General features: G+C 40.7%; 1 protein-coding gene and 1 non-coding gene across 2 annotated transcripts; one reads left to right on the top strand and one right to left on the bottom strand.

The window, feature by feature from the left end:
- Positions 1–462: 462 nt before the first annotated feature.
- Positions 463–569, bottom strand: LOC117280849 (small nucleolar RNA R71). Its single transcript, XR_004511441.1, has one exon. It is a non-coding gene; the product is annotated as a small nucleolar RNA R71 (small nucleolar RNA).
- Positions 570–1,735: 1,166 nt separating this feature from the next.
- LOC138906429 (uncharacterized) lies at positions 1,736–2,422 on the top strand. The gene has a single exon (XM_070195173.1). It carries the CDS (start codon positions 1,736–1,738, stop codon positions 2,420–2,422), a length of 687 nt encoding a protein of 228 aa, XP_070051274.1.
- Positions 2,423–11,689: the final 9,267 nt, after the last annotated feature.

Consider the following 11,689-nt stretch of genomic DNA (forward strand, 5'->3'; position numbering starts at 1 on the left):
ATCGAACCAGACATGGATGACGGAATAGAAAATCCACACAACGGAAATAATGCGAATGACCCGAACAATCAGGGTGTGGTGCCTCTTGTGCCAGAAGCAGCATTGTATGATTGGGCACAACCCACCGCCAAAAATCTGGCAACCGCAATTGCAGTCCATCAGATACAAGCGGAATCATTTCAAATCATAAATAACATTCTACATTTATTGCAGAACAAGGGACTGTTCTCAGGATCTTACATTGAAGTTCCTCAGCAGCATTTGAAAAATTTCCTGTCGATATGTGTCACACAAAGGCAACCTAATGTGACACCAGAAGCAATAAAGTTGTTATTGTTTCCATTTTCGGTGACGGGAGAGGCTCAAACTTGAATTAATTCACTCCCCATAAACTTTATCACTACTTGGGAGGAATTGGTCAAGCAATTTTTGAACAAGTTCTACCCACCCAATAAGACTGCCAAACAAATTGATGAGATATTGAGCTTCAGGTAGAGACCAACAGAAACACTACAAGAAACGTGGGAGAGGTTCAAGGGCATGCTGGTTAAGTGTCCACATCATGGCATTCCAGATCATATGTTAGGGCAGAGGTTCTACATGAGATTAGCAGACAACTTAAAGGCCAATGTTGATGCTTCAGTAGGTGGAGAATTTTTTGAGCAAATCATTCAGAGAATGCAAGATCCTATTTGATAAAATGGCTCAAAACTCAGGATGGATGACAAAAGACTCTACGATCACTCATGTCGTTCACTCAGTGGCTTTGGACCCAGACAACTCCATAGGCAAAAATATGGCCATTCTGATGATGCAAATGAGTATCCTCACCAAAAAGATCAATGAATCAGGCCAGAAGCAGCAGGTACACATAGTTGGCGCGACTAATGGGGGATTATGTACACCATGCATTAACCAACTATATGTATGCACTTGGAGTGCGTAAAGTGACAACCAGCACTATCAGGAAGATATGAACTATGTGGCCAACTATGGAGGACAGAGGCAAGGTGGTCAAAATTGGGGGCAACAGAATCAACAATATAGACCCGCACAGCAACAGTACAATAATAGCAACAATCTTGGAGCAATGCGACCACAGAGTCAAGTTGTGTCGTACCAAAGGCAACAGGGATACAACCAACAAAATCAGTAGCTAGCTTATCAACAGCCTCAACAACAGCAAATAGTGAGACAAGATGATGGGTTGTTTGAAATTAAAGGAATGCTGCAACAATTGATTGGGTCCAATGGAAAAATGCAAGAGAGAGTGGACGCATACAAATCAGCGATAAAAGGCATTGAGATTCAATTAGGACAGATACCAATGGCTCTGAATAATCGCCCCCAAGGGACGTTACCTGCAGACACACAAGTCAATCCAAAAGAGCAGGGCCTGAAACAGCTTATGGCAGTGAGTCTAAGAAATGGTAGAGACCTAGATCTAAAGCAAGAAATTGCTCGCGAAATCCGACCAACTGAAACACTTGTGCCAGTACCCATTGAGGTAGATGATTCAACAAGGTTAACTGAGGTGTTGATACAACATGCACAAGAGAGCACAAGAAAAGAAAAGGAGGTGGCTAAGGAGACTGAGGTAGCACAAGAAACGACAGTAGAAGTAGTGCCTAAGCAGGATAAAACTCAAATCACAGGAAGGAAGTGACCTCCAGCACCATTTCCACAAAGATTGGCCAAATATCAAAAGGATGAGCAGTATAAGAAATTCATGGAGATGGTGAACCAAATCCAGGTAAACATCCCACTGATTGACACCTTGAGGGAGATGCCTGGGTATGCCAAAATGATGAAGGATTTGATATCTCGCAAGTTTGACTTTAAAGACTTGGCCACTGTTACACTAACCCAGACCTGTAGTGCTGTCGTGATGAGACCCATATCTAAGAAGTTGTCAGACCCAGGGAGTTCCACAATCCCATGCACAATAGGCAGCTATGCTTTTGCTAAAGCATTTTATGATTTAGGGGCAAGTATAAACTTGATGCCCTTGGCTATCTACAAAAGGTTAGGCATTGGAAGAGCAAGTCCCACATCCATGTTACTACAGCTAGCCGATCAGACAGTGAAGAGGACATCAGGTATCCTTGATAATGTACTAGTGCAGGTTGGAAAGTTTGTGTTTCCAGCAGATTTTGTCATTCTAGACTGCAGGGTTGACGAGGAGATTCCTGTAATTTTGGGAAGACCATTCTTGGACATTGGGAGAGCTATAATTGATTGTGAAATTGGAGAGCTAAAAATGAGAATGCACGATGAAGAGATAACATTCAATGTACATAAGTCTATGCGGCGACCAAGTGAATTTGCTAACTGCTCTCTAATAGAAGTTGTGGATGTAATTTTGGAGGAGGAAGATGAGACTATGATCGCTAAAGACCCGATAGCAGCCTATCTCATATAGATGGAGAACACTTGGCGGAGCGGGTGCTGGCTCTTGAAGGCCAATGGTTCTGGAAAAGAAAGCTCGAATTTGAGTCTTTGCACTTAGAAGAAAGAAAAACTCCTCCAGCTAATCCATCGATCGAAGAGCCACCACAACTGGAACTGCAACCACTACCACCTCATCTCAGGTATGCTTTAGTAGGACCTAACTTAACTTTACATGTTATTATCTCATATGGTATGTTAGATGTGCAGGAAGAACAGCTTTTGCAGGTATTAATAGAGTGCAAAACTGTAATTGGTTGGACCATTACAGACATTAAGGGTATCAGCCCAGCCTTATGTATGCATAAACTTTTACTGGAAGACAGCCACAAACCTTCTAGAGAACATCAAAGAAGGTTGAACCCCAACATGAAAGAAGTTGTGAAAAAGGAGGTGATAAAGTGGTTAGATGCGGGAATCATTTTCCCCATCTCTGACAGTAATTGGATTAGCCCAGTTCAATATGTGCCATAGAAAGGTGGAATGACTGTTGTGCAAAATGAGAACAACGAGCTGATCTTAACAAGAACAGTCACGGGATGGCGAATTTGTATGGACTACAGAAGATTGAACAAGGCCACCCGAAAAGACCATTTTCCCTTGTCGTTCATTGATCAGATGCTAGATAGATTGGCTGGGAGGTCCCACTTCTGATTTCTGGATGGATACTCAGGGTATAATCAAATCTCTATTGCCCCAGAAGATAGAGAGAAAACATCATTCACTTGTCCATATGGCGTCTATGTTTTTCGGAGAATATCGTTCGGCTATGCAATGCACCCGCCACATTTCAAAGGTGCATGATGTCCATCTTCACAGATATGGTTGAAGACATAATGAAAGTCTTCATGGATGATTTCTCAGTGGTGGGAGACTCATTCGATGACTGCCTTAAGAATCTGAAAATAGTGCTGAAAAGATGTGTGGAGACCAATCTGGTGCTCAACTGGGAAAAGTGTCATTTCATGGTACAGGAAGGTATAATCCTGGGGCACCTAGTGTCAAGTAAAGGCATTGAGGTGGATCCTGCAAAGGTTGATGTGATAGAAAAGATACCACCACCCACTTCCGTTAAAGCAATAAGAAGTTTCCTTGGCCACACCGGTTTCTATAGATGGTTTATAAAAGATTTCTCCAAAATTGCTAACCCCTTGTGTAAACTGCTTGAAAACAATCACCCTTTTTGTGTTTTCTGAGGACTGTAGGGTAGCGTTTGAGGAGTTGAAGATGAAACTGGTGACTGCACCAATCATAGTGGCCCCCGACTGGGGGCAACCTTTCGAACTGATGTGCGATACAAGCGACTATGTTGTGGGAGCAGTTCTGGGGCAACGAAAAGATAAATTCATGCATCCGATATACTACGCAAGTAGAACCTTGAGCGGCGCCCAACTAAATTACACAGTGACAGAGAAGGAGATGCTAGTTGTGGTGTTCGCATTTGATAAATTCAGGTCATACCTGATAGGCTCAAAGGTAATTGTTTACACTGACCATGCTGCCCTAAGGTACCTAATTGAGAAAAAGGAATCAAATCCACGCCTAATTCAATGGGCGCTACTTCTACAAGAGTTTGACTTGGAAATCCGGGACCGAAAGGGAACATAAAACCAAGTTGCTGATCATTTGTCCAGGCTTGAAGGAGAGGAAAAGAAGGTTGAGGTAGAGGAAATCATGGAGACTTTACCATATGAACAACTCTTAGCAACGAGCCTCGAGGCTACACCATGGTATGCAGATATTGCAAATTACCTGGCAAGCGGTATTGTTCCATATGACTTGTCTCCTATGCAAAAGAAAAAGTTTTTTTGTGATTGTCGCATGTATTTCTGGGATGAACCATATTTGTTCAGGATTTGTCTTGATAAAATAATTCGGAGATGCATTCCCGAGATAGCTCAATCTTCTGTTTTGCAGGCATGTCATGCTTCACCGTAAGGAGGACATTTTGGAGGTGTAAGGACAGCGGCTAAAGTGTTAGAGTCAGATTTTTATTGGCCGATATTGTTTAAAGATTCACACTTCTGGTTGAAAAGTTATGATGAGTGCCAACGGACATGGAATATTTCTCGTCGACATGAGATGCCCATGAACCCAATTCAAGAGGTGGAAGTATTCGATGTATGGGGAATCGACTTTATGGGACCATTTGTTAGGTCATATAAAAACAAGTACATACTTGTAGATGTGGACTATGTCTCGAAATGGGTAGAAGTCGTAGCACTTCCAACAAACGATGCAAAGGCAGTTATTGGTTTCCTGAGAAAGAACATCTTCACCCGATTTGGCACTCCAAGATCTATCATCGGTGATGGGGGCACCCACTTCTGCAATCGATCCTTTGCAAAGTTGTTGGAGAAATATGGCGTTCTACATAAAGTTGATACTCCGTATCACCCATAAACAAGTGGGCAAGTCGAGGTGTCAAATAGAGAAATCAAAAGTGTTTTGACCAAAACTGTAAATGCTACTCGGACTGATTGGGCGAGAAAATTGGATGATGCGCTATGGGCTTACCGCTCTGGATTCAAAACTCCGATTGGTATGTCACCGTATAAATTGGTGTTCGGAAAGGCATGTCACTTGCTGGTGGAGTTAGAGCATAAAGCCTTCTGGGCGTTACGACTATTAAATCTGGACTTGGAGGCCGCTGGAACTAGTAGAGTCATAGAGCTGCATGAACTTGACGAGTTCCGTTACCATGCTTTTGAGAGTACAAGGTTATATAAGGAAAGAATGAAACTGGTGCACGACAAAAATATTCTTGAGCGAAATTTTAAGTCGGGAGACGTTTTATTATTATTCAATTCGAGATTGAGGTTATTTCCAGGCAAATTGAAGTCAAGATGATCAGGACCATTTCGTGTGCTAGAGATTCATCCCACCGGAGCCATTGAGATTGCTTCAGAAGATGGTTCTCGCAAGTTCAGAGTCAATGGTCACATGTTGAAACATTATTTGGGCATGGATGAGACGAAAGTAGTATCGGTGACTCATTTTCTAGAGCCAACAATGTTGAGCGAGCTTTAAGTCGATTTCCTGAGTCGTGCTGCAATATTAAATCAGGCGCTTCATGGGAGGCAACCCATTGTAATGTTGTATTCGTCATGCCGTGACGTTAACTAAGGAGCTCATTGGGAGGCAACCCAATTCGTAGTTGATTTTTAGCATAATTAAAAAAATTCTTTTTGTTTGTAGGAACTAACATGTTTGCAGGCAATTCCAGCGGATCGTGCACTGGACCTCGCGTCGCTAGGTCCCCAGCGAGCTAGGCCAGGCGGAAAGCATCGCGTCGCCAGTGTTATTTCTCGCGTGGGAGCTCGCCTCGCATGGGTTACAGCGAGGTGAAATGTGCGTATTATCTCACGTCGCGCGCCCCACATCTCGCGTTGGAGCTCGCTTCACACGGGGTATAGCGCGCCATTAGCATCGCGTCGCCAGGTAAGTATTTGTTTTCCAGTTTTCTTTTAATCCTTTTGTTTTGTTCCTTTTAAAACCCCTCCCTTAAAACATAAACTAAACGCCTCAAACATCACTCATAACAATCTCACACACTCACGCCTCAAGAACCCTCCCTCACAAACCCTTTGAAGACAAGCATTCCCTGCTCTTTCCTTCACCTGCAACATCAATTCAAGGGCAATCCTTCCTCTTAAACATCTAAGGTATGATTTCTACATCCATTCTTTGGCAATTTCGAATTGGGTGAATGCATGTCATTGGATACAAATTTTTGGGGTTGTTATTCATTGTAACAATGTGTTTGTGTGTCCCAACCCCATGAACCCATAGGAATGGTGTTGTTATTGTGTGAACAAGTGGTAGCATGGAACTCCCAATCCGATTTGGGAGGGTGAGGCAATCCCTCATCCCTAAAAGCACTCCCATGGCACTAGTGCATGCTAAGTGTTTGTCATAATGCCTCAAAGGTATTCTTTGTCCCCATTGGAGCCTGAGTCTCCAGGATTGTGAGACTAGTGCTATGTAGTCGTGCACCACTTTAAAACTTTAAGTGTGGAGTGGCTCACTGGTAACCCGATGCTTCTAATTTGGAGGAAGCACCCATGTGTCATTGCTTGATTCTCATACTTAGAAAATATGAGGTGAAGTCTGAGTAACCTCGGAAATTATGGAAAATCATGTGTTGAACTCTTAAGTGTGGGGTCGCAAGACCATGTTTTGAATGTTGCAATGCATCCTAAACTGATTAATGCCCACTTGTGTAGATACAAATATGCCTCCAAGGAAGGACACTGGTAAAGGCAAGGCCACATCCACTGTTCCATCTAAGGCTAAGGCTTCCTCTGCACCTCTACCGAAGAAGAGAAAAGGGGCTGAAGCCACTTCAAGTCAAGTTGAAGGATTGCAAGCAGTGGCAGCTATAGCAGCCACTCACCCACAATCTCAAGGATAGAGGGAGTTTGGACTCAAGAGCATACATCCACATGTTAAGGACTGGTACAAATGTTGTAGGCCGAGACATATACATCCGGAATCTACTATTCATGAGTGTTGCCTACAAGCTAAGTACCAAGCAATCTGGAGAGGTATTAATGAGTTGGGGCTGTGTTATGTGTTCAAAAATACCGGGGATATAAATGTCAATCTGGTTTGAGAATTTTATGCCAGTTTTGATCCAAACGATCCTGAGCAGCTGGTGCCCATTCAAGGAAGGTTGATAGATTTTTCAGCCTCAGCAATATGCAATTTCTTAGGTGCTCCAAATGTTCCTCAGGAACCCTTGGATAATTTCATCACTCGTCCTACATATTGAGAACTGAGACACACTCTTTGTGGTGTCAATTCTATGGCGGCGTAGGTTCGGGATAAGAAAACCAATCGTCATAGTAAATTCCCCAAGAAGAATATGAGGGCAGAGGCTCAAGTATGGCTGAAATTGATTAATACACGGCTCCTACCTTGCAATCATGACACTCTTATTAGCCGTGAGAGGACGTGTGTGCTATATTTCCTCATGACTGGCCAGAGGGTGAATGTGGGTCATTTGATCCTCTACCAAATGACTCAAGTGAGAACTAGTAAGAGAATTGATTGAATGCCCTTTGCAAACATGTTAACACGGTATTTGAGACAGGAAGAGGTGGAGAAGGAGAAAGCTTTTGATCACATCATTGATCATCCCCTACGACTAATGGACATTACAAGTGTCCGGGTTAAGGAGGAGACTGCTATGCCATCAATGACAGGTGTCGAGCGCAATGCTCGCGATGACAGCTTTATGGCCCATTTTTATGGGATGATGGACTTGCAGCTTCGGATTGGGGGATGTTCGGGCACTACAAAGGAGAGGGCCATATTGGAGGAGTGTTTCCCGCTCAATGCTCATGCTCAGCAGCTGGATGGGCTTGGTGATGGCTACACACTCCCAGAGGATGAGGATGTCAACACACCTGAGCAGTCCGAGGCCGAGCTGGAGCAGTCGGATGATGATGATGAGGAGGAGGAGGAGGAGGAGGAGGAATACATTGATGGTGGTGGCTAGTGATGTAATTGTGCTTAAATAAGTATGGGGTAATATACATTGATATGAAGGTGGAGTTTTAGTTTGACATAAATATGGGCTTGAGTATTGAAGTATATGTATTAAAGTGCTTAAGGGAGGTATAGTCACTCATATCTAAATATATCCTACCAGACCCGCAGCCTACATTACAACCAAATAAAGTCCTACTTGATCCTAGATTGAATGAGCTCGATTAGTAGAGTATTACACTACGGGCAACCCTATGGTGCATCATTTGTGACATATGAATGTTATTTCTGAGAGCGAGCGAATTCTTCCTATCTTGTGTCCCTACGGTCTTAAAATTTATTGTGTGTGGAACTAATCTCTTTTGTTGTGTGAGGGCACGTGATTCATGATGGATAGGTAATGTTGTTGACCTCCATGTTAGAGTAAGTAAGTGAATTATGAATAATGTATGGTATTTATGAGTCAAATCTTGAGGTGAGGATGTTACACCTTTGTGCTTAGTATATTTTAAAGATTCTTGATGTGACGAGTTAAGGGAATTGCTTAAAAGGTCGTGTCTATAAGTGTAATTTGATTGCTCGAGGACGAGCAATGTTTAAGTGTGGGGTATTGATGTTCGGCTATAATTCCATATTTAGGACATTATTTACCTTACATTTTAGGTGCTTTAATGCGAAACTATAATTTATTTGCGCGTAATGGAGTGTATTTTATGTGCAGGTATATTGGAGATAAAAGTAGAGCAAAAGGAATATTTAAAGTCTAAAGCATGCTCGAAAACAGTTGAAAAGAAGAAAGAAAGAAGTGAGCAGCTGAAAAATGAGGAAGCTGGCGAAGCGAGCTATTGAGCTCGCGTTAGAGCTGGCGAGGTGAGCCTTTGAGCTCGCGTGGGAGCAGGAGACACGAGGGATAAGGCGAGGTTGAGCTCACGTGGAGGCAAGCGTCGCATAGTCTGGGGCGAGGTTCATCTCGTATTTTACCTCATGAGGCGCGATCTGAGGCGAGCCTGATCCGGATTTTGAAGGCTTATTTTGTCTCTTTGTTTGACTAAGACTTGGGCTATGTCATTTAGGTTTGTTCCTACACATATAAATAGACATTAAATACCACTTTTGAAGGAGTTTTGCGACCGGAGGCAAGAATAGCTCGTGGAACACCCGTTGGGGGAAAGAATCATCTATTTCTACATTTCTTCATATTTACTTTGTAATTTATTTATGCAAAATACTTGGGATATTGTTACTATGAGTATGAGTAGCTAAACTTCTAATCTAGAGTTTTGATGGAACCTATTGGAGGATGATTTTCCTGTTACGTTAATATAGATTTGCCGTAATTTTTCTCTATTTGTTCAACTACGTTTATATTGTGGTTGGTTGAAGAGCTCTCAATCGACTGTGCCTATTTAGTGTGTATTATTCGAAAGAGAGTGCATATTTAGGTAGTTGTTAAAAAACATCACTCCTAACGTATATGAGGGATCAATACGGAGGGTTTAAAGGTGCGATTAGGAATAACGAAACCTTGGTGCGATCGGAGTGAGCCGTAACTTAGTGCCAGCTAGCGTAATTCGGAAAAATATGTCTAGTAAATTGTAGTAGTTACTCGGGAGAGAATTATGACACTCAGACAGCTCATGATCGGTAGAGAAAACTTAGGCAAATTTATAGAAAACATAGCGGAAAGGATTCCGACAATAGGGGAAATCAGAACCTTAGACCATTCCAATTCTTCTCTACAACATATTCGTAGTTAGTTATTAATTACTGTATTTTCATTACGTGATATTTAGTTAGTAAACATCCAAATTATTATTTAAATATTTTTAAATATTGATTGTGTGAATTTGTGCGAGTCTAGTAGCTGTGCTTAATAGGTTAATTCCCTGTGGGATTCGACTCCGGGCTTGTTAACCAGAATATATTTGCAACGATCGCTTAGTCCTTTTTATAAGGTATAGTTGGGCGTGATCAAAATCTAAGGCAACAACCGCAAGATTCATGGTACAAATTAAGTCCGAACCAGATTTTTGAAATTAAAAAAAAAACTCTACAACAATAAAATTAAATTCTTTTACATCCCATACTATGTTCATGTATGAAGGATTGAAACAACTCGAAAAGGATTTAGGCACAAGAAAAAAATTCAACAAAGACTATATAGAAGAAATTTATAAACTAGAGAGAACGTGATAAGAGGCTTTTTCACAACTCATAAAGTTTTAAATCTCACTACATGCTATCTCTCCACAATAGAAAATATGTAGTAGCACCCCTATTTATAATACTACAAACCAAATTTGACTAGAATTTAGAAAATCAATTCCTATATGATTTTGACTGTGAATCCTAATAAGACATGAATTAAGTAAACTAACAAATACCAAATCCTAGAAAACTTAAGAATTATAATTAATCTTGGTTTAATTTCCAATAGCCTCCCTTAAACCAAGATCTTCAAACTTGAGCATGCCATGAGTAACATCAAGCCTTGTAGAAGTTAAATACTTTAGGCTCTCTATTAATTTTCTAAAATATGTTGCATCACTAAAATCACGAGTGTCATCTTTAGTCAATTTCAAATTCTCTTCAATATTGGCCATATATGATTTTGCTTTAACCATGGTAAATTCTTTCAAAATAGCATCAACATATTTTTTTCTTACTTTGAAATTATCTACTTCTTCAGTTGCCTTGTGATTGGTCTTGTACATTCATTCAACTTCAGTTGGCCATCCTATAGGTTGTAGAGTAATGCCACCAATAGATATTTCTCCATGCTCCTTAAAACATGCAATTTCGAACAATGGCACGAAATTAATTGCATCTTCAATATCTATAATCATGAGTTGCAGTTCTAAATCCCAAGTTATTTCTGCTTCAAGGGTAGATTGTCATAAATTCTCTCTTGATGAATCATCTTGTTTTTTTCGTTACTAGGTTTATCTTCAATACCATCAAATAACTTTTCTTGTAAAACACCAATCTTTTTTAGACGGGCATCTCTTGCAACCAAATTGTCCTTTTTAACAATCGCAGAAATTCTTGGCAGATCAATTTGAATATTTTTTGACTTCTCTTCGCTTTCAATGGAATCTCTATCACAACAAAAATTGCATGTACCTTCTCTTCTTTTCTCCTCTATTTTTGAATTTTGGCCTTCTTGATTTATTTCCGCCATTATCGGTGTGCCTTCTTTTCCTTTTGGTTGATCATCCTTTTCTTGCGATACCTCCTCTAATGTCTCATTTTTCTGTTAATTCAGTGATCTCTTGTATGTCACCAATTTCCCTTCTATATCATCAAGTCTGAGAGTGCTAAGATCTTTAGTAGCCTCAAAAAAAGTGGAGACTTGAAGAGAACCGTAGAGCTTTCAGAATTTTATAATAAAATATTTTTCCATCAATGTATTACCTAAAAAGATAAAAGGAAATGATGAATATTGTTTTTAATATAGTATGTGTTTTAATACTTTCTCCATTTTGTCATTGAAAAAACAATAAAATAATCTTCGGGAATTGCCAAAAAGTATTTACAAAAGCAGTAGCTCAAAATATTTGGTTAGGGAGCTAGACATGGAATTAAGTTAAAATGATATATATGCCATAAGTTTGCCATGGCTATTTTAGTTTGATGACCTATTTGAGGGAAGTTACCTACACTCCGATTAGTACATTTAGCGCAGCACAGTTAAGACCTAAACTAAACTGTCGCTAAAGCCAAATATACATCCCCACTATTTCGTAAA

This window comes from Nicotiana tomentosiformis, chromosome 1 (assembly GCF_000390325.3).
Source record: "Nicotiana tomentosiformis chromosome 1, ASM39032v3, whole genome shotgun sequence".
Taxonomy (NCBI): domain Eukaryota; kingdom Viridiplantae; phylum Streptophyta; class Magnoliopsida; order Solanales; family Solanaceae; genus Nicotiana; species Nicotiana tomentosiformis.